The following is a 24,115-nucleotide window of genomic DNA, read 5'->3' on the forward strand; positions in this document are numbered from 1 at the left end:
GTGCCAGAGGGGAATAAGATTTGAAATGCAGAGCCAGAGGCCAGTCTGCAAGGAACATTTTCAATCATCAGAAATGAAAACCTGTAATTTAATTCTCAAAAACATCTAATTAAGTGGAATTTTTATCATATCAGGAATGTACTTTGTAATTGTGTATATAGTGCCTTATCAATACAGTGCACATTTTTCTCTTTTTCTTTCTTTTTTTTTTTTTTTGATGGGAATCACACAATATGGAATTTATTTGATTTTCTTATTCCTGTGCTGGTAGCCTAGAAACCTGCAGTGGCGCTTCAAAGAGCAAGAATGTCTCTGTTGCAAAGCTGCATGTTTTATGGATCTCATCAATAAAAACAACTTTCAATCAGATGTGCTAGATTTCTCTTCTCTCTAGAAAAAAAGATATTACAAAAGTATCATCCTATAGGAAAGTACAGAGTATATGCCACCAAAACTTTGAAAGAGAAAAAAAAGAATTATAGAGTTTATCAGGAAGTTCATTCATAAGAATATTAATTCTTTCTACTTTTGTGATTTTGCAGTAGTTGATCTTTTAAAATTCAAGAGTTGTAGTGATTTATTTTCTCATTCTACATGAGCAGTCACTTTAAAACCTTGTTTGTTTTTGGAAATTTGTGTCCTTGTTTTTAAAGAGAGCCCTACAAATGCTGTATCTTCCCAGGCTTCATGCATTTCTCTCCAGACATTTTTAACTACTATTAATATCCAAGAACAGTTATTAGCATGGGTAAGTTCATCATTTCACAATGAATGCTTTCGTGATTGAATAATCTTCTGAATCAATGTCTCTGTCACAGGCGGGCTGCCAATGTACCTACAAATCATATTCATTGTAAAAATGGCATTTTTTTTCTATTTCCTTGGCTACCTCTCTTCAGGTTGACAAAACAAATGTTAGCAACTGTCTGAAGTGTTCTGGCTTCCGCTAGTAATTTAAAAAATTTGAAACTAGCTTCCTAAGTTATAGCATGAAGAGTTCAAGTCATTTTCTGTGTAAGATGCTGGGTTTGTGGCAAGAAGCTGGTGACGTTACTTCCTATGATGACTTTTCCATAAAAAAGGATATTTATGTTGAGAAAGAGACTGGTCATCAGAACATGGAAATCCTAATTAGTGACTGACTGTTTTTAAGCTAATAAGATTGTTTTGTAAACCAGATGACTTTCCAGCTTTAAACAAGAAATTGTTTGTGGTTATGGGGAAAATAAATATCTGTAAAAGTTAAACCAACTTAAATATAAAATACTTAAGGGGGCTGTTAAATTTATGGCTTCAAAAATTCTACTTTTCAAAATTACTTGATAGGTAGTCTGCATTTCTACAAATGTTTTAAAAGAAATTACACTGAGAATTGAGAATTTTGAACAATCAACTATGAGATAGAGAAAATAGGAAGTAATAACAGCATTGAATATTCAATAATCACACTCCCACTGTGGCCCGCCAGTCTCCTCTGTCTGTGAAATTCTCCAGGAAAGAATACTGGAATGGGTAGCCATTCCCTTCTTCAGAGGATCTTCCCCACCTAGAGATCAAAGCCTGGTCTCCTGCATTGCAGGCAGATTCTTTACCATCTGAGCCACCAAGGAAGCCCTCATTCAATAATTAAATTTCACCAAATAATCTTTCAATCGAAATCAAGTCATTTGAGTCATTAAATTGCTGAGAAGTCCACAAATAAAAATATCAATTACTTTTTTTTAGGTAAGGTCAAAAATATTTGGGAAAAAGTCAGTTTTCTGATATCATAAAGGCCACTTGAATAAAATTATGCTCAATTCTTATTTATTTTTTAGGTGTAAGCTTTTTTCCCTAAGTAAAAATAATACTATATTATGAAATTATATTGAGAATCACACTTTAACAAGGTCAACTTCAACAGCCAAGATGGGAGAAAAACAAAAAACACTGAGAAAATGAATAAAACCAACTGTGTTCTGCTTAGGAAACTCTAACATTAGATAGTAATAATGAAAATAAGAACCAAAGAATCAGAAAATTTTAAAAAAAATCTTGTTAGTAGGAAAAAATTGAAAACCACAGGAGAAAATTCAGTAGAAAAAAAACAGAAATGTTTACTGAACCACATTCAAAGAACTTCATGTTTTATGATGAAATCATTGCTGAAGGTATGGGACATGGACTCAGAGGACAAGAGAGTTGATTAGCTAGTGGACCATTCTCTGCTATGGGGACACATAAAACGCTTTTGATTCCAAATTTATTGTTCAATTCAGTTTAGTTCAGTCACTCAGTCGTGTCTGACTCTTTACGACCTCATGGACTGTAGCACGTCAGGCTTCCCTGTCCATCACCAACTCCCAGAGCCTACTCAAACTCATGTCCATCAAGTCACTGATGCCATCCAACCATCTCATCCTCTGTCGTCCCCTTCTCCTCCTGCTTTCAATCTTTCCCAGCACCAGGGTCTTTTCAAATGAGTCAGTTCTTCACATCAGGTAGCCAAAGTATTGGAGTTTCAGCTTTAGCATCAATCCTTCCAGTGAATATTCAGGACTGGTTTCCTTTAGGATGGACTGGTTGGATCTCCTTGCAGTCCAAGAGACTCTCAAGAGTCTTCTCCAACACCACAGTCCAAAAGCATCAGTTCTTTGTTGCTCAGCTTTGTTACTATCCAGCTCTCACATCCATACATGACCACTGGAAAAACCATAGCTTTGACTAGGTAGACCTTTGTTGGCAAAGTAATGTCTCTGCTTTTTAATATGCTTTCTAGGTTGGTCATAGCTTTTCTTCCAAGGAGTAAGCATCTTTTAATTTCAAGGCTGCAGTCACCATCTGCAGTGATTTTGGAGCCCCCCAAAATAAAGTCAGCCACTGTTTCCACTGTTTCTCCACCTATTTCCCATGAAGTGATGGGACCAGAATGCCATGATCTTTGTTTTATGAATGTTGAGTTTTAAGCCAACTTTTTCACTCTCTTTCATCAAGAGGCTCTTTAGTTTTTTGCTTTCTGCCATAAGGGTGGTGTCATCTGTATTATCTGAGTTTACTGATATTTCTCCCAGGAATCTTGATTCCAGCTTGTGCTTCCTCCAGCCCAGCTTTTCTCATGATGTATTGTGCATATAAGTTAAATAAGCAGGGTGACAATATACAGCGTTGATGTACCCCTTTACCTATTTGGAACCAGTCTGTTATTCCATGTCCAGTTCTAACTGTTGCTTCCTGACCTGCATACAGATTTATCAAGAGGCAGGTCAGGTGGTCTGGTATTCCCATCTCTTTAAGAATTTTCCATAGTTTGTTGGGATCCACACAGTCAAAGGCTTTGGAATAGTCAATAGAGCAAAAGTAGATGTTTTTCTGGAACTCTCTTGCTTTTTTGATGATCCAACAGAGGTTGGCAATTTGATCTCTGGTTCCTCTGCCTTTTCTAAATTCACCTTGAACATCTGTAAGTTCATGGTTCATGTACTGTTGAAGCCTGACTTGGAGAACTTTGAGCACTACTTTGCTAGCGTATGAGATGAGTAAAATTGTGCGGTAGTTTGAACATTATTTGGCATTGCCTTTCTTTTGAATTGGAATGAAAACTGACCTGTGGAGGTATGGGTCAGCAGTGGCCTGCTGCAAGGGCTCTGGGTGCAACATAAGCCTTCTTGGAGGAGGTCACCATTAACCCCACCATAGAAGAACCACCAGAACTTACACAGGACTGGGAAAACAGATTCTTGGAGGGCACAAACAAAATCTTGTGTACATCAGGACCCAGGAGAAAGGAGCAGTGACCCCACAAAGAAACTGACCCAGACATGCCCATGAGTGTCCAGGAGTCTCCAGCGGAGGGGTGGGTCAGCGGTGGCCTGCTGCAGGGTTGGAGGCACTGAGCGCAGCGATGCATTCGTGGGACCTTTAGAAGGAGGTCGCCACCATCTTCATTACCTTCACCATAGTTTGGCCTCAGGTCAAGCAACAGGGAGGGAACATAGCCCCACCCATCAACAGAAAATTGGATTAAAGATTTACTGAGCATGGCCCTGCCCATCAGAATAAGATCCAGTTTCCCCCTCAGTCAGTCTCTCCCATCAGGAAGCTTCCATAAGCCTCTTATCCTTCTCCATCAGAGGGCAGACAGAATGAAAACCACAATCACAGAAAACTAGCCAAACTTATCACGTGGACCACAGCCTTGTCTAGCTCAATGAAACTATGAGCCATGCTTTGTAGGGCCACCCAAGACAGACAGGTCCTGGTGTAGAATTCTGACAAAGCATGGTCCACTGGAGAAGAGAAGGGCAAATCACTTCAGTATTCTTGCCTTGAGAACCCCATGAACAGTATGAAAATTAATTGTAACTAAATTCAAATAAATGATGTTCAAATGTTATTTCAAAAACTGTACATTTAATAGGTGTGTTGTTATTGTAATTTTTTTTAATGACTGATAAATGTTTTCACATCTGTAGTCCATGGGAGACAGGTCAGATACCTCCACGCTATGTGTGCAAAGGGAAAATTAAAATACAAGGAAAATGTTTCAAAAGCATGCAGACTCCATTGTGCCTACTTCAAACTCTTCTTCCCCATCTGCCACTCCCAACCTTGCCCTCATAATCAATAGATTCCCCAAACTAAAAGAACTTCACCCAGAGGGAAAGTGTAGTCCTTTAGGCTAATGGCTGCCCATGGAGGTGAAAGGGGGCTGTGTGAGGGATGGCCAGGAGAAATGGCCTCCAGGGGACTCTCAAATCCCCTGACAGACTTCTTCCAAATATGCCATAGTCAACAGAGTACAGGTTAGCTGACAGGCTGTGAGCTTATTTTCTTAGGAGAAGATCACCTGACCTATTGTTCCTTTAAAGGGGTAACAGATCAAAGGAAAACAAAGCCTGGGTCATTTCAACTGAGTGACACTCACATAAGCCAAAATCTTTTCAATTTCTCTCCACTGAAACCGTAAAGTTGCAATTCTGCTGTTGTTTCTCACTTCGTATACTATGACACCCTTGGCACAGATCCCCAAGGCCATTTCCCCTTCTGGCCTTGTCTTCTCTGGGAGAACTTGGTACACCAGCACACCATATTCTGGGAGCTGCTGAGTGACCTAGAATGAGAGCAAGACCAATTAAGAAGAGACAGGCACATTGGTCTAAAATAATGAATTTCAAACCATTCCATGAGAAAAAAAAAAAAAAAAAACCTTAACAGATGTTCTGAAAAAAAGAGTAAGATTGCAAATAAGTCTAGGTAACACTGAGCCAAACATATCTCCTTACTACAGCATTTCTCTGCGTCTCTAATATGGTACTGTTGTTATATTTTATTAATAGAATGAAGGAATCCTTCCCTAATGAAGTACCTTGAGACACTTGGAACACTGATATTAATTATGAAAGTGATACCAAAAAATAATAATATTCTGAACAAGGTTGTAGAATTCAGACTTTTCTGAATCATCAAACAGGGATTTCTTTTCCTAAAGTCTACTGCAGTACTATCTGATACAACCCCTTCCTTTTACAGATGGAAAAACTGAGGCCCAGGCACAGAAAACAGCCTTCCAAATGATCAGCAGCACCATTAAAGCAAGATAACATCCTGCAGAAAAAATGAGCAGTCACTGGCATATCTCACCATGTGGCAGTGATTTAGTGGGGTCCCCGCAGCCCAAGATCTGTCTTCAGTTTACCAGTTTAGGAGACAGAATTTCGTCAGGGACCTGAGAGTCAGTCAGAGCTGGGAACTGCATCAGGCTAACCAAAATCTTCACAGACTGGTGTGTAAACCTAATACAAATATTTTTTTTTAATGTCTGAATGGTAATCATGTCTCTATTCTGGTCTCTGCCATCTTCATCTTCACCTGGTAGACTCCAGTTCTTACTAGAAGATTGATGCACCCAGGCTCAAAGCAGGTGGACTCAAAATGTGTGGATGTGTCCTCCACACACTTGAAATTCTCTCAGAAGGGTTTCAGTGGTGAGATCTGGTGCTCATCTCTACCCCAGAGCAGAGGGGACAAAATCTTGCCCAATCGCTCTCATACTCAGGTCAGGTCACAAAAATGAGGACAAATTATGGCTTTGGAGAGCTCCTTTCTCAGGCTTCTTTCTGTCTTTTCTCCCTGTACTGATAAGTAATCTGTGCAGATAAGTCACATTGCCTACAAAACCTACAGCTATTTGCATGATCTTGATTACATTTCTGGACCCTGAATTTCACTGTTTCTCTTAACTTGGTAAAGACCCTGTCATTGTCACTATCATCATCATTGTCATCACCATCATCTAAAACAGTATTTATTGGACATTAATACTGAAATATCCAATGGCCAGACTACACATGTACTTAAAGTATTACAAAGCAAGGCCAATCCAAAACAAATGGGTAAATTCTTTTAAAGAATTTGATGTGTTATTTCTAAAAAAAAAAAAAAAATTAAAGCACTAAAACAGTCATCATTAGAACAGATGATGAATCAATAGAGTAGAATAGAATATTCAATAGAATAGACTATTCAATAGAATAGAATTCTATTGAATATTCATCATCAGTAGAAGATTCTATTCATCAATAGAATAGCCTCTATTAGATTTTCTTTTTTTAAATTGTTTAGTATTTATTTTAATTTTTAATTTTTTAATTATATAGAAAGGGATATGATATTGAAGTACTTGAAGCCACAAAATTCTTAAAATGGTTCGGTGCCATTCTGTAACAGAGCAGGACCCTACAGGGCTTTCCTGGGACAGACTTCCCTATCCAATCTCTTTTGCCTGCCTCTTATTTATAGAAAACCTTTAACTTCCTTAGGCCTTCCCTCCTTTGACCCTATCATTGCACTTCTGGGAATCTGTCCTAAGAAAATATACCAAATGATCAAGGTCAAAACCCTTTGATCAGAGTGATGTTTGGTGCAGACTTCCAGAGTTGGGTTGAGAAAACTAGTTCCTTGGAATAAATGTTCCTAAGGGCACTGCCTTATAGAGTACTTGGAGAAGGAAATGGCAACCCTCTCCAGTATTCTTGCCTGGAGAATCCCACGGGCAGAGGAGCCTGGCTAGCTAGCTACAGTCCGTGGGGTCTCAAGAGTCAGACACGACTTAGTGACTAAACCACCACATATAGGGTTCTATCTAAAAAGGTATCACCTAAAGGTAAGGGAAGCTGGCGGCTCAGAGGTAAAGAATCTACCTGCAGAGCAGGACGTGTAAGAGATGTCGGTTTGATCCCTGGGTCTGGAAGGTCCCCTGGATAAGGAAATGGCAACCCACTCCAGCATTCTTGCTCGGAAAATCCCTTGGATGGAGGAACCTGGTGGGCTACAGTCCAGAGAGTCGCAAAGAGTCGTACATGACTGAGTGACTAAACACAAAGGTACTACCTTAAAAGGGATTATTGGGCAAGCTTTACAAAGGATATTTACAAACATTTGTATTTGTCTGGGGAATGCATAGATTATAATGCTAAGTGGGAAAAAATACAAGATACAATCAGTATGACTTCAACAACAAAAAGAAAATATTTTAACAGGATATGGCAATCCCTAGTTATGTGGGAAAATGGCTCCATGGTTGAAGAAGTTTGGAAAACACCGAGTTAATCTTGAACAAGTTGTTCTGAGATTAATATGTTAATATAGGTGTGAATCTTGCCTTCAGCAGTACCCAAACTGGACTTCCGCCAAATCTGATGAACTAGCAGAATTAGTCATCAGTGAAGCATAGGCCAATAGGTGTCATCTGATAATGGAAAAGGGAGTCACAAGGAGCTATAATTAAATAATCCAGTAAATGTTTATTGGAGTAACTGGTCTCTGTGTTGAGTTCTGGGGATCCAAGGCCCTCTGGACATTTACAACCTAGAAGAGGGGAAAAGAAATGAACAGAAATGTCTGTGATATAGACTGTCAGCAATATATGCCAACAATGTTTAAAATGTTTCTAACCTTTGACCCTATGATTCTACTCATGAGCGTCCATCTTAAGAAATTAAGCAGAAATGCAGCTAAAGACGTATGCAGAAAAAAATATGAATCTCAGTGTTGCTTAAAATAGTCCCATATTTAAAATAATTTATGTGCCAAACAACAGGATACTGAGAAAAAATTTGGGGTACCTCATGTGCTGATTCAAAAGAAAGTTTCAAAATTTTAGTGAGATGAGATTTAAAAACAGCCCACAAAACTGACTATATAATATAAATCCAATTTTAAACATAAATGCATGTACACATGTGAATGCAAAGATGACAGAGGGAAGGATGAATGTATACAAATTGATTGTACTGTCTCAATGGGGAAGAAAGAAGTGAAAAGTGAATGTGTTATTCACTCAATTGTGTCTGACTCTGCAACCCCATGGACTGTAGCCCTACAGGCTTCTCTGTCCATGAAATTCTCCAGGCTAGTACACAGGGGTGTATACCCATCCCCTTCTCCAGAGGATCTTTGCGATCCCAGGGTCCAACCCAGGTCTCCTGCATTGCAGACAGATTCTTTACTGACTGAGGCACCAGGGAAGCCTATTTGTGTGTGTGTGTGTGTATATATATATATATATATATATATATAATAATATATATATATATATAATAACTTATATATATATATATATATATATATAACTTTGCTGTATATACCTGAAACTAATGGAGCATTGTAAATCAACTACTTTAATTTGAAAAAGATATCCCCCCAAAAAAGTTCCCACATTTTTCCTTGAGTTGGTGGCTTCCTTTACAACTACTGGTCATCCTTCAATGAGAGGAAGAAGGGACGCAATGAGCCAGGCACAGTAAGCCAGGGCCTGTGCAGAGGCCTGCAGACCCAAATCCTTGGCCTCTCTGCTGGCTCTGTGGTCCTGCAGCCTCTCTCCACTAGAGGTGTGCTCATGGCTTTGAAACCCTCACTTGTTTATTGTCCTGGGAATGCTGCATCCACTTGGCAAAGAACCGGAACTAAGGCTGGATTAGGGGACACATTGAGCACCTTTCTGCCAGAGCTGCTCAGATGAAACACTCAAGTGTTTATACTGTACTAGGTGCTGCAGAAAGTTCCAAGTGACTGACCAAATAAAAGGATAGCCCTCACCTCAGCAGTTCTGCTTTCAAAAGACTATCTCTATCAAAGGCTACAAAACACAGAATACTTTTGTCTCAGGAGACATTGTAAAAAGAAATATAAAAACCCTGGAGTTCCCTTTTGAAACTGTTCCCCAGCTCTAGAAGCCCCACCAGGTACATCACCCTGGGGATGCTATGGGGCCTCCTCCCACGTGTCTCTCCCCCACCCCCAGCTCTATCTGCACAAGCAGAGTGGCCAGCCCCTCCCATCCTGAAGTAGAGTAACTGGTACTGTCACCGTTCTCATTGGGCAGCTATCAGCTATCACAGTGCTGCAAGCCTCTGGGTCCCCTTCGGTCCTCTCTACAAAATTTGAACTCCCCAGAGGCAGAAAGCACGTCCTTCCTGCCTCTGTTTCCTGTACTGCTTGGTCCACTGCAGGTGTTAAGTTGTGAACTGAGCAAAAGCTATTCATTGGAGGCTCTGTGCACCCACAAACATAAGAGACTTTGCTTTGGCTCACACTCAAGTTTGTACTTCAGATGTCAAAAATGTCTTTATGAGAAATGTGGCCTACCCCCATTCACAGAACATTGACTGTGTGAGATCCAAGGTTGAAGAAAGGGCCTGCCATACCCACCCTGGCCCAATAAATCCTACTCATCTGGGGGATCATTTCCAATGCCATCTACTTCCAAAAGTCTCAAGTCCTGTGCTTGTATCTCCCTGTGGGTCTGAGCACATCTAGCCCCAGAGAAATCTCTGGAAGATATTGTTGACTATGTGCACTCTCAAGGGTCCAAAGGCCTCACCCTCAAGAACTCCAACTCAGCATCCTCTCCCCAAAGCACAGGACTCAGACGGTGCATCTCTGAGACTTCCACTTGGACCCGGAGAGCCGTCATCCTCTCAATGAGGCTTGCAGGGATATAATCTTCAACTCGAAAATAGGCTTTGTTCTCTACCTGCTGGAAAGATGCAGAAGAAAAGGGATACAGCCAAGACACCTTCTATAAGACTCTGAGTAGAACAGAAGCTTGTCTGCAGTCACAATTCAGTTAGAGCCCCAGGGAAAAGATGCTCTTTTGAAGTGCCAACTGGGATATCATATTTTATCATATTAGAGGTTGAGCCAAACCATATAACAGAAACGGAAGGGAAAGAGGAAAGAAGCCACTTGTTTTTGACCCGCTTTTGTATGCCAGGAGATCCCCAGAACATATTAGCTCTTTCTATCCTCAAGGCAATCGTAAGAGGACAGTATTATTATTATCATTGCCAAGATGAGCCAAATGAACAAGAAAGAAAGTCATTTAACATGGCTAAGTTCACACCATTTGGACATGACAGAAACAAAGCCCTCACCCCTTCCACAATGTCACGCCACTTCCTAAATGGCACAGTGAAATCTTGGCTCTAAAGCTTTGTTTTTATATATTTATTTAGTATTTTTATTTGTATGTGCTACCAGTGTACTGTCCCCTCTCACAAGGGAAGCCTCGTCTATGGCACTATCTCTTCAAAGCAAGGTGTTCAAGAAGTTGTCCCCCAAACAAGAGAAGATCTGACACCAACAGTCTGCCCCAGGCCTGAGCCTTCATCATCTATTCTTTTGGAAACCTGAGGCTTCAGCCCCACTAACTGCTGCAGGAAGATCATTATGGTTCATCATCACTCACTGCCCAACACTGAGTTCCCTGGTATGGACTCTGGGGCACAGAGAGGTACACAGACATTTTGGAGGAGTGGTCTCAGGGTTCACAGTAAGGAATGAGGAAGGTAGAGCTTGGCAGATAGAGAAGCTGACCCTTCCCTGGTATTCCTGAATCAGCCCATCTAGTCTCAGGAAGCCAATACCAGCCTAATCTTGGGCAAGAAGCAAGCCGAGGGCAACTGTCCATGAGGGAGGCAACTGGAAACAGGGAACATCTGGCCACTGGGAGCATCTGGCCTTCTCGGGGCTGGGAATGGACATGTTGGTCTGATGAGAGGGTCTGACAGGAACAGCACAGCATCCACTACATCCCCATGATCCTGGTCTGGCACAGGAGTCCCCATGTGGCTGGAGACAGAATCCTCCAGCCTAGGGCTGGCCCATGCCAGTTCTGAGCTCAGCTCAGAGACACTAAGCAGAAGAAATTGCTTGGTAATCCAGTACACAAAAAAGCATTCAGAATGCTATTAGAATGGCCCCAATCCAGAAACTGACACCAAATGCTGGCAAAAATGTGGAAGAGCAGGAACTCATTCAATTACTGGTGGGAGTGCCAGATGGTTAAGCCTCTTTGGGAAGACAGTTCTTCAATATTTTATGGAACTAAACATATTTGTACATATAATCCAGCTATCATCTCTTTGGTATTTACCCCAAGGAGGTGGAAATGTATGTCCACACAGAAACCTGCACATGGGTGTTTACAACAGCTTCATTCATTGTTGCCAAAATTTTGAAGCAAAAGAGGTTCTTCAGTTGGTGAATGAATAAATAAACTCTGGTACATCCAGACAATGGAATATTATTCAGCACTAAAAAGAAATAAGTTATCAAGCTGAAAAGACTTGGAGGAAACTTACATGCATATTACTAAGTGAAAGAAGCCAGTATGAAAAGGCTACGTACTATATGATTCCAACTATATGACATTTTGGAAATGGCAGAACTATAGAGACAGTAAAAAGATTAGCAGTTGCCAGGGGTAGGGGAGGAGGAGGGTGGAGCACAGAGGAGTTTCAAGGCAATGAAACTACTCTAGGGAATTCCCTGGTGGTCCAGTGGTTAGGCCACTGACAGGGCCCAGGTTTAGTCCCTGGTAGGGGATCTAAGATACTGAAAGCCACGTGGTGTGGCCAAAAAAAAAAAAAAGCCACTACTCTGTATGATTCTGTAACAGTAGACATCTGTCATTATAAATTTGCTCAAACATATAGAATGTACAACACTAAGAGCGAACTCTAATATTAACTGTGAACTCTGGAAGATAAGGATACATCAATGTGTAGGCTTATCAATTGCAATAAATTGCAATTGACAGTAGGAGACAGTGATAGTGGAAGACAATGATAATGGGGGAAGCATATGTGGAGGCAAAAGGGCATATAGGAAATCTCTGCATTTTCAACCCAATTTTGCTATGAGCCTCAAACTGTTCTAAAACAAAAGTCTATTAAACATTTTTTTTAAACTGTTTAGGACATTAAATTTTTTTTTTTAATTTAGGACCATTGACCCAGCATCCCTTTGCTAGAACTAGAGAAGTCAGATCAACAGAAGTCAGCATGAAACTAAAAAAGCTCCAGCACAAGTATTTCTTTCTTTGTCATTTATTTTGAAAAGAAAAATTAGAAGCAACTGGAACAATAATAGCAGTAGTTATGAGCACTTCCATGGTGCCTCTAGGTAATGCCCACGAGTGAGAAAACAAATAAGAAAGCCAAGTTCTGGCCCTAGTGAGGCATACCACGTGGTTATCCCAAAAGCTCATTAGGAAGGCCAGGGGAAGACACACTATTGAGTGAGAAAGCAGAATGCAAATCAAATGTGGCAACGTTTACAACTGCATAAAATCCCCGTGTGTGATCAAAGGCTGGAAGAGAATGCACCCAGAGGAAATTTGTTTTGCTGCAATGATGTGATTAAGGAGATTTATTTTTGTACCAAACTGTCTTTGTCTCCCTTTTTAGAATGCAAATGTAATCATGTTACTTACTTCCCAGCTTAGAATTCATCAGTGCCTCCAGTCTTTCACTGCAGTGGTTTTCAAATCATGTTTTTTTCCCCGGCACCACAACCATTTATCAGACAAAATATCCACCCCTTAGAAGGGCACACAAAGTTCCTTCCTGGATCTGACTGGCAGCACTGCCCAGCCTCAAGGCCCATCAACTTAAGGCTGCCGTGAAATCCCTGCAGCTCTGGATGGGCCAGCCTCCTCCTCCTGCCCACTCAGTGACCCAGATATAGGGAGAGGCCTGCACTCTGAGACCTCCTTATGCCGTTTAACGTGCCCACCGTGGTGCCTGGCACATAGTATAGCAAGTCCCTAGAAATGAGTCCCAACAGTGCTCTCACTAGCTTGCCTAACCTCACAGAGGCACAATTCTTCAATCTGCCTGCCAATGCCGAAGACACGGTTTCGATCCCTGATCCAGGAAGATCACACATGTCTCAGAGCAACTAAGCTCGTGCACTACAACTATTGAGCCTGTGCTCTAGACCCCTGGAGCCGCAACTACTGAGACCACGTGCCAAAATTACTGGAGCCCTTGCACCCTAGAGCCCATGATTTACATCAAGAAAAGCCACCATGATGAGAAACTTGTGCACTTCAACTAGAGAGTAACCCCTACTCACCACAACTAGAGAAAAGCCTCCACAGCATCTAAGACTCAGGAGAGCCAAAAACAGAGAAATAAATAAATAAAATTATTTTTAAAATTTTTAAAATAAAATGCAATGGAAATAACACCAACTTTGCAGGGTTGACTCAGGCTTAGATGATGCAAGCAAGGAGCAAGCCCTCCATAAATTAGAGTTGAGCGAGTAGATGCACAAATGAATGGGTATGTGTAATCTGTTGTTTTCTCTCTCTCTCTCTCTCTCTCTCTCTCTCTCTCACACACACACGCACACACATGTGCAAGAAAGGGAAGAGGCCTGCCTCTAGGGGCCACATGGGGGCAGCAGAGAATATCTGGGAACCACACTGGTGGCCAGAGCTGATGCAGAGGTGGAGGTGAGACAGGATCTGAGGTAGCAGCTGAAGGTGAAGGATGAGATCCAGGCTGAGGCAAAAACTAGGTGAGGCCAGTCAGAAACTGGGCACATGGTGGGCATAAGGGGTCACCAGAATGGGGTGCCTAGAGTCAGGTCTGGGCCTGGATTGCAGAAAGTGTAGAAGGGTCTGAGCCTGTGTGCTCCCAACTGCCTTCAGTGGACCTGGCCTGCTGTTTCTGTCAACTCTCAGGGTTAAGTTAGGGCATCAGGTTAAAAATTGTATGTTTGAATCCATAGACTGAAAGTTAGTCTTTGTTTTCCAGCAGAGCACTCCTGAGTCTGGAGTGGGGGCAGGAAAACTTGCAAACAGCAGTTGCGATGTGCGGGACTTCAGACACACGTCACCACCTTCCACCCTGACAGTGGTTCTGACCTACTCTTATCTCTTATTTCCATTTTGCAGATAAAGAGCTGAGACAGAGAAATAATGGCTAATGCCACGTGGCGACTTAACAAAAGAGGCAGGGTTTGGACCTCATTCCGTCGGATTCAAAAACTCCTTCGATCTATAGAGTCTGCTAAGGTCAGCCTAACACTGCCCTGGGCGGCCACACTTCCCTGTCTGTAGGAGCCATCACAGGGCTGGACTAGAGGCTGCAACAAGGATGGTGACTGATTCTCCAGAGCACCCCTGGTTTACAGCACCCTCCACATGCCTGGGCCGTTCTCCTCCCAAGATCCCCTCAAAGTCGCAGCACAAGGGCAGGAGTGAGCACCCCAGGCATGGTTAGGGCTTCAGCTCTGGAGGCGAGGAGACACAAAGGAGCTCCAAGCAGTGATAGGCCCGGAGTTTTGTCAAAGGGGCAGGAAGGGGTTATGTGGGCTAGGCTGGCCCTGGGAGACTTCCTACCCAGGCAGGGGTTAGGGTGGGGACATGCCGAGAGAAGAAAGTGAAGTCTCAGTCCCTGTAGATGAAGTGGGAGCAGGGAAGTGAGGGTCAGAGAAGGGTAGGGTGTTGGGAACTGAACTACATTTCCCTGACGTTAAGTTGCTGACTTTCCTGATGGATGACTTTTATCCACAGTGTTATCCAGCCAACAGCCTGTACTCAGTTCATCCACCCACTCCTTAGATAAGTTGCTCTTGAGCAAACTCCCCATATTTGAGGCTCTGCTTTGGCGTGAGGGAAATGGCAGAACAAAACAGACAAAATCTTTACCGTCTGGTGGATTCCATTCTAATGGAGAGACTGATAGCAAGACTGATAAGGAAATGGATAATCCATACCAGACGGTGAAAAATGCAAGGGGATAAAGAGGGACTTAGAAGGCTCCAGACTTAGAGGCAACTTCTGAAGATGTGCTGGGAAGAGAGCAAGATATTGGTGAAGCCTGAAAAATGTTTTTCAAACTGCTGCCTATAATCCATTGGTGACCTGTGAGTGGTTCATAACCAGCATTTATAAATTAACTAGAATAGAACAGGAAATACCAATATGTATCACATAAGTTCATCTTATTTGCTAAACTTTTGCCTCACTTCTGTTACATGGCACATGTAAACAGGTTGAGTTATAATGTTTGTCTTTTTTTTTTAATCGGGGTCTGGAACAAAACAGCTGAAAGCTAGTGATGATGAGCTCAAAAATTATTACATTACTGGTTGTAGGCAAGACTTTAGATTAGAACTACCTTACAATGTATAAACTTGACCTGTTCATTTTTGTATCCCCCAGAGCTTAGCAAAGAACACTTGATGGATATTTGTTGGATGGATAGGTGAATGGATGGATGGATGAATGAATGGATTGATGGATGAATGGATGCAGTTTACCCCAATCTCAGTGGTAGGTACTAAGAACACAGGCTCAGTCTTCACATTTACAACAGTTACCCACTGTCCCATAACTGCTTCTCCAGTGACCCCACCCAAGGACCCCTGATCTCCACCCCTACCTCCTCTGGATAACTGCCAAATTCAGCCTGCAGGGCAAGGACCCCCAGCTGCAACAGCGTCTCGTCATTGCAATACAGCTTCTCCTCCAGGATGTCTTTCCGAAGTTGCAGGTAAAATTGATGCCTTGTCCAGCTGTGCCTGCCAAAGAGATGCAGGAATAAAGGTTACTGGAAGGCTGAAGGCAAAGGAGAGCACTAAAGTCAGAGGGTTTCCTCAGTCTGTGGAGCAGAAAAAGGAGAGAAGATGGGTTACAAGTCAGTAGGAACCCAGAGGGCAGTACCAGTCACACAAGGGTGATCTTGTCTATCCGCACCATGCCTCCTGTCACTCGTTGAGGGCTATTCTGTGCCCATGACACAGGGTTACTCACTTCCCACAATACCCTGGAGATGTTTGTTCTTGTGGCTCAAGTAAGAGAACCAATGCTTAGCCAGATGGTATGTCTAATAAGCAAAGGAATAGAGAAAGTGATCCAGTCCCAAAGCAGTGACCCTCTCCTCCCATCCTCACCACTGAGCTGCCGGGAGGCGGGGCTTGTCAGGGTGAGGGGAGAGAGAACTTGACCTTGACTGGCATATGTTTGAAACAAAAGGGTAAAGTTTTCATTTTGACCAGGGCTTGTCCCCAAACACTTACTTTTCCCCCTTTTCTGTCATATTGGAATCCAGTAAAAAGAAGACCAGACACAATAACTGTTGTAATGTGTACACACATTAATTTGCCAAACACTTGCCTACCCATTATCCCTAATGTCAGCCTGGACAGACATAAACGCCCTAAGGAATAAACCAAGAAGTTTGCAGCACTCACTGGAGCAGCCCATAGTGACTCACGAAGAACTTTATCCTTAGAAAGAGCACAAAGTTATTTGGGGAGCTCTTCTTCTGGGGCTGCTCACTCCAGCCTTCAGGGGCTATTTTGCACAACCTGGTTTCAGCATCCAAGAAAAAGAACTCTTTCCCTGAAATGGAAGTAGAGAGTGTTTAGAGGGAAAAGCAGTCGGGCAGGCACCACGCATCAGACTCACAGCCCTGAGCTCTGCCCAAAGAGTGAGACAAGAGCTGACTGAGTGTAGGAGAGAGCAGGAAGCAAGTTGTCTGGATTCCTAGTGCCCCAGGACCTTTGTCAGGTCCATGAGGGGCCAAGAAGAGGGAACAAAGATGAGAGTGTCAGAAGCACCCAGAAGAGAAAATATGAATATTTATCTTAGAGGAGATATCACTTATCATCTGCCTCCCAGTGACCACTTTATAAAAATAAAATTAAAAAACACAGAACTGAGTATTTATTCCACTTCTGTCATGGGCCAGGTGCTCTGTATCTAGGTGTACAAGGTGCAGCGTCCTAGTCTCAAGCAGTTTTGTTAGAAGGACTAGAACTCGGGGATCTAGACACTGGACTTCCCAGGTGGCACAGTGGTAAAGAATCTACCTGCCGATACAGGAGACTAGGGTTCAATCCCTGGGTCAGGAAGACCCTCTGGAGTAGGAAACGGCAACCTGCTCCAGTACTCTTGCCTGGAAAATTCCATGGACGGAGGAACCTGGTGGGCTATGATCCATGAAGTCACAAAGAGTCGGACACAAATGTGTGACTGAGCACACATATCACACACACACCTAGACACCAGGGTTACCTGAGGCATCAGGCCAGCTGTGGGCTACCTGGGAGCCACTTACCTTTCATGTAAGCCAAGCCAAAGTAGGTGAGCTCCCCAAGGTTGGCAAAGGATACAATGGCACTGAAGACGGCTCCCACTGTCGATGTGATGTCACATTTCACCTCCAGGCACTGCCCGCTCAGCAGCACCACACGGAGGCCCCTGAGAGCCAAGTAGGACTTGGCTTTTTTGGTCTGAAAACAAGAACAGTATAAACCGTAACAATAACAAAGACATGGAGTCTTTACCATGGGCTAGTTACTGTGCTAACCACTTTATGTGTATTTTCTCATTCAACTGACAAACCTAAGAGATGAGTATGTTTATGATTCCTGTTCAGCAGATGAGAAGCAAGGTTCAGAGACTGTAAGGGATCAGCCCAGAGCTGTACAGTTAGTAAAAGGCGGGACTGGACTCAAATCCCTGCTCTTTGTCAGGCTCTGCAGGGGCCAGGAAGGCTGGCAGGGGTGGAGGGGGGCCTCATAGAGCAGATGTCTCTCCCTTGCAAAAATCCCTGGGGCTCCGCTTCCCAAGAGGACTGCCCAGGGCCACAACGGTGAACCATATACCCCCAGAGTAGTGAACAGTGCAATTCTGACCCCAAGTCATCACAGAGCACAACAGAGAGAACTTGGGTGGGCACCTGTCCAAGGAGGAGAGGGGGCTAGAGCTTAGCGGATTACTGTGAACCAAGAAATTGATCAGCAGAGGCACATCCAAAGATGTGGAGCAGCGTCTGCCTTCTGTCCCTGTCCCTGCTCAGATTAATTCCAGATGCATCTGCCCCTGTAGCCCCACCCCGACCACTGCCACCTCCGCTGAGCCACCCAGAACAGCCCATTGGTCCGCTCCACAAAAGCTGGTCTGCCACATCTCTGCACACACTGCCCACTGCCCCCAGCGCCCTCCCCCTCCATCCTCTCATGCAAGTTCTTACCAGGTCTCCAGGCCAGGCTCAGGACCTCTCGTCTGCAACCTGGAGGACTGAGCCACCCACTCCCTTCTCTGCTGCCCTGGTTCTTTGTGCTCAGGGGCCCTGCTTTCTAAGGATGAGGGCTGAGCATTCCCTGTGCCCCAAAGCCTAGCCTGAGGCCTGACCCAGACCTCCTCAGAATGTCTTCATTAAAAGATAGTCACGGATGGACACTGCAGATGGCTTTAGTTCCCTCGAGACCAAGCCTGCCACTGCACTATGATCCTCCCACACCCAGCGGCAGCTCCACTCCCCAGCACTGGACTGGGATCCTGTGAGAGTGGGATTCCCCATGGTCCCAGGCAGGGGTGACCACATGGCACACCCTAAGCCACTCTGGTCCCTGCTCATCCGCACCTGTGTCACCTGATCGTTGTGTAACACACATGCCCATGCCAGGGGCGGGGGAGGGGATGGAAGGTGCCTTGAAGTGCTCTGTGCTTGAGTTTAATGCTCTGCAGTTGCCCTCTTGAAATTTGTAATGATTGCATGTTTAAATGTATGTTTTCTAAATGACATCGCATTAGAAGATGCACAAAGAGCTTGGGTTCACAGTGGTCCTGCCTGCCCACCTCTGGTAATGGGTTTTGGCTGCCAGCTTCTCTGTTCCCTAGTGCCCCAGGCCGCTTCCAGTTTCCTCCTCCCCCTCCCTACTCTGTAACCTCTGCCAACCTTCACTCAGGGCAGCTACCCACTTATATAATCCAACATCTCTCCCCTCCTCCCCAGAGGGCTGGTTCAGGAAGGGTCCCTGTCAAACATCTCAGAGCAAGACAGCCAATGGCTGTACCTACAATGGACTAACACCACCAAAGCTCTTTCCTTGAGCCTCAGGGACAGCCTGTCATTCACCCCCAATCCGGGTCTGCCTGGGTTGAGCCAGCAGACCAAGGGAAGGGAGATTGACTTTTCCTTTCCAGAAAATAAATGCATAATGCTGGAACACAACTCCATGTGAAAAGGAGTATCTGCTCTTCTCATATCAAGAGATCTGGGGTGTGGAGCATTACCTGGCACCTCCTAGATGCTTCAACAATATTTCCTGACTAAATAGGGAGATGAAGACAGAGCTTGTCTGGAAGGACAAGCAGGACTTGGTAAGTCACAGAGGTTTCTTCCAAAAGGGGAAGAGGATGCTGAAGGATGGATGTGAAGTAGCAGTGTGACTTGGCAAGGGCTGGCAGGCTCCTGAAGGAGATGGTAAGCCCCTCAGAGCTCGATCAGCCTCCGGTACTGCTCAGCTGGCCGCTCACCACCCTTCAGCCTGGCCCAGTCTAACCCAGCAGTTACCACAATTGATCCAGGCAGATACAAGGTCACCGGGGCCTCTCCAGCCATCAGGGCGAACTCTGGCCTGGAGAACTGAGGAAACAGGCAGAATTACTCACGGTAAAGAAGAGAAATCAAAGTCAAGTTCCACAGGGCTGGACCCCCAGCTTCAGAACTGAGCTTCTCCCATAGTTTCACTTCCTCCTTCCCACTGTCAGCGTTCCCTTCCCCCAAACCAGCAGGAAGCAGGTTTCAATGAGATGGGGTCAACTGGGCGGAGGCCCTAGCTAGGCTAGGCATCTCAGAGCAGATGTCTTAAACAAGTAAGTGTGGGTTTGGTGATGTTCTAGCTCTTCATTTGAGTGTCCACTTCATTTTAAGTGTCATAATTCATGCATCATCATATAAGCTTTTATATGTCTCAAAATTATATAACACATTATATGTATAAATATATTATACGCAACAAGAGTTTTGGAAAACAAAAATACTTTGAGATTAGATTCAAATTAAACATTTTACCTTGTTCTGGATATTGAATCGGTAGTGTGCCTGAGTATTTATTCTCAGTGTCACAGTGCTTCATGTTCATGGCACACTTGTGGCCCAGGAAATGCCCTGATGCCATTATTATTTATACCCAGCCATCATCCTGTGGTGTGCACATTCTCAGTCCCTTTTGCAGGAAATGGAGGTTCTAAAAGGTTAAGAAATTCACCCAAACTAACCCCAATGATCACAGGATTGGGTGGGCCTTTTTTTTTTTTAAGATTTTTTTTTAATGTGGATCATGTTTAAAGTCTTTATTGAATTTGTTACAATGTTGTTTCTGTTTTATGTTTTACTTTTTTGGCCACAAGGCATGTGGGATCTTAACTCCCCAACCAGGGATCAAACCCTCATCTTCTTCATTGGAAGGTGAAGTCTTAACCACTGGACCTCCAGGGAAGTCCCTAGGTGGGCCTTCTAATGTGTCCCCCATGGGTACCCAACAGGACTTCTGTCTCAAGAGGCCAAAAGTGCAGCCAGGGGGTAATGCATGTCCTGAGAGAGTTGCTAGTATTATAGAAGCATTCGATCCCCATCCCTCCAAGCCCATGAGGATTTGATCCCCATCCCTCCAAGCCCATGAGGACCCAAGAGAGGTCTTGGAGGGCAGCAGGGGCTGGAGCGGAATATGGTGCTCATTGCCACACAGGAGAGGATGTCTGAGGCTATGCCAGACTCCACTCATCCCTAATTAGTTGAGCACATTAAGCAAATCTCTCTGTAACAGACAGACAGGCAGACAAGGCCTGCTGGGAGCTTCTGGGCCTGACATTCCCAAAGGGCTCCTGATGCTCACACAGAAAGCCAGGCAGAGACAGCCTCATTCATGAACAGCCTGCTCTGGAGGGGCTTGTCACAGATCCAGGGGTGCCCATCCCCATGGCCACTGTGGCCTTGTGTGGTTAGTTTTTCAGCTAATGTCAGTATCACACATGGAAGAATGGGTGCTTTTTATCTAAACACTGGAAGTGGCTCTGACTGCTGGCACCAGGGCTGTTTTGGGCAGAAGGTGCAACCTGGGACCACGCCCAATCTCACCCTCCAGCACAGGTGTAGCAAGCTGGCCCCTCAGCTGAGACCAGACTGCCTGCTGGGAGTCTCGGGTCCCTGGAGCCATGAGCAGGGGCCACCCGACATGGTCTCGCCTGTCAGCCTGGACTTCCCAGCGGGGCAAGCCGGCTTGCCACTCTTGAGCCCCAACTCCCCACACTCATGCAAACTCTCCTGCTCTTGTGCCAGCCAACCTGGAGAATCTCTCCCCCGAACTAGCCCACCCATTCCTTTGCTTCCACACGTCACCTGTTCAGAAGGCCCCTTCCAAGTACGTTTGGCCTTGTCAGCTCTCTCACCACCTCCCTTGTTCTGTCCCCACCTCACATCAACAGCTGTGAACTTCCTGAACGGTGGGACCCGGCACCTTCAACCTCCTATCCTACAGAGTTTATAGCAAGGCCACTCCATAACACCTACTGCCCTGAATCACAAGGTTGAAGATTATTTCAGTCTGTAAGTCTCAGCCCAGGGAGGCTGGCCCTCAGCAGGATCCTGCCCATTTTCATTTGCTGTGTCAGCGTCATGTCTCCTCTCTCACACCGCCTTGGAAGAGCCCTTCGATCCTTGTTGCTCACCTTTCCCTTTCTTTGCAAAAAACTCCTTTGGGAAGGAGTTGCCGGCCGTGAGTTTTCTGGGAGAGCAGAACCGGAGCTGAGCCGTCGGCCTTCCTGAAGATCTGGGGGAACCTGAACTGGAAGTGCGCTGGCCAGCAGTCAGAGAAGAAGCAACAATTAACAGTGGAAACCGCTTCCCTCTAGGCTGAACACAGCCTAAATTCCTAACACAGAATCAAAAGCTAAATGAGTCATTGTTTTTAACACTGTGTTTTGTGGTTGCTTGTTGTGCAGCTCATGTAACATAGACAGTCTCTACATAACAGCACGCTGTTTCCAAACTGAGCCTAACGTGGTTCCTAGAGGAGAGAGAACGCCCTGACAGCACAAGTGCCATCAGGCCCCTCATCACCTTGAGCTCATATCTGCTTAAATGTGACTTCTTCACCTGCCAGTGGAATAGGATCAGGTTTTTCTTGAAAAGCAAGAGACTTCTTATTAATAATCAAAAAGAGAAGAAGCAGGGTACAGCCGCTCCCACACCAATACCCCACACCAAGTTCACAGCACTCTACACCTTGCTGCCTACCTGTTCGCAGAGATGCTACAGCGACCGTGTGCTGAGGTGTTCAGTCCGGGCTCCAGGGAGCTCTGGGTCTCTGTGCTTCTCTCTGAAACTAACCAAACATCATAGTGAAAGGCACGGGCAGAAGCAAATGACACAGTTTTCTTGCATTAAGCAACTTAGGGTACGGATATCAGCATCACGACTTGATAGCTGTGTGATGCTGACAAAGTTACTTGAACGTTCTGTTTCCTCATGCAAAAAACATAAACAGAAATAGCAGTCACAGATGGTTGGGGGAGTTTGGGAGAGATAAAGCCTAACAAGAAAGAGTACTTTGTTTTAGGGTCAACAGACAGCAACATTATTTTCTTTCTCACATCTCACATTCATTTGAAAAGTAGAGAATAGTAGAAGATTTGAAGATTATTCTAAAAGGCATTCTTCTGACACACTTAGAGCAACAATAAAAACAATCTTTACAAATTGCTTCTCCTTTCATTCCGCCTAGAAATCAATTAAAGGAAAAAATTTTCTCTCGTGATGTTTGCTTCAATTTGTTTTTATCAACTCAGACAGTTAAAACTCAATATAAAAAGAGTCTACGTTGGCTATAAATAACTCAGTTAAATTATATCTCCAAATGAAGCTTTCCTCAGGACACAGGCAGAGTCATAAGCTCAGTCCCTTCTCTTCAGCGGCACCCTGGAAGAATGGGGCTTGCCCGGGCTTTCTCTGAGCCCACAGCGTGGACATCAGGCCATGAAACAATGAAAGGAGCAGGAAACAATACAGTGGATATCATCAGCCCACCCAGGGAATGCTCAGGGTGCACCCACCTCTGCAGCGATGCGGACACCCCAGAGCCCACGCCGCCTGGCTCTCATAGCTCACTTGATGCAGCCTGTTCCTGAGCAGGTGGCTTCTGTCTCGCTGCCCAGAGCAGCTCTCCTCCACGGCCCTCCTCTCCACCTGATGGCCAAGTGCATCACACACCCACATCCCAAGGTCAAGAGGGAACACTTATATAAAGACATACAGCCTGGCCATCAGTTTGAGTCAATGTGGAGGGTCTGTCCTTCACAATGGAAGTCCAACAAGAAGCACAGTAGCCACCAGAGTGAGCTCACCCATACACTCGCCCACCAACCACACAGCCTAGAAATGGGTCAATTGCCCCCAACCCCCAAAACCTGCCTACCCACGCACACCTGTGCCTTGGCTCACGCCAAGACCCTTGGCAGGCCAGGGTCTCCCTGATGATCGCCCCTGTGCTGCCAAAACTCAGAGCTACATCGTCTCCACTTCTAATCCTCTCCACCTCTGCCCTCTCCATTACTGCTGACACGAATGTCTTCTCATCACCTCGCCTCAGCACTTTACTCACATCTGTCTCTATTACACCATGTTGCAACAAATTCACCTGCTTGTCTGCCTCCTGCAACCTCATTGCGTGCTTTACACACCCTTGTAGCTCACCTAGCTCAGTGCCCCCATTAGAGTTGAATAAGTGATCAAAATCACTTTATAATTTTCTGATGACAATGCTGAGCATCATCACAGTGTTGATCAGGGGACAATGCACGCTGATGGATGGCAGGCTCTAGTGTTTTTCAAATAAAAGAGCCCCTCAGTCGCCACTGGATCCTGTGTCTCAGTGGATAGGAGTACCATGTTTACATGCCAAGAGAGAAGTTCCAAACAGGAGGACAGGTTAGGAGAGGCACTTTCTGACTGTGGGCAGCTTCCCCAGCTGCTCCCTCCCCTCCACCCAC

General features: G+C 44.6%; 1 protein-coding gene across 1 annotated transcript in view; it reads right to left on the minus strand.

The window, feature by feature from the left end:
* The window catches only part of FRMPD2 (FERM and PDZ domain containing 2), a 64,359-nt gene that overhangs the window by 33,865 nt on the left and 6,379 nt on the right, over positions 1-24,115 (minus strand). Inside the window, exons 4-12 of the mRNA XM_065919939.1 lie at positions 23,180-23,312; positions 22,365-22,452; positions 21,797-21,923; positions 19,641-19,712; positions 17,397-17,571; positions 16,528-16,678; positions 15,717-15,855; positions 9,860-10,012; positions 4,904-5,089 (exon numbers count right to left, since the gene is read on the minus strand). Coding sequence (XP_065776011.1) covers positions 4,904-5,089; positions 9,860-10,012; positions 15,717-15,855; positions 16,528-16,678; positions 17,397-17,571; positions 19,641-19,712; positions 21,797-21,923; positions 22,365-22,452; positions 23,180-23,312 — 1,224 coding nt within the window. The remainder of the gene's footprint in view (positions 1-4,903; positions 5,090-9,859; positions 10,013-15,716; positions 15,856-16,527; positions 16,679-17,396; positions 17,572-19,640; positions 19,713-21,796; positions 21,924-22,364; positions 22,453-23,179; positions 23,313-24,115) is intronic.

Source organism: Muntiacus reevesi, chromosome 2 (genome assembly GCF_963930625.1).
Source record: "Muntiacus reevesi chromosome 2, mMunRee1.1, whole genome shotgun sequence".
In the NCBI taxonomy this organism is placed as follows: Eukaryota; Metazoa; Chordata; class Mammalia; order Artiodactyla; family Cervidae; genus Muntiacus; species Muntiacus reevesi.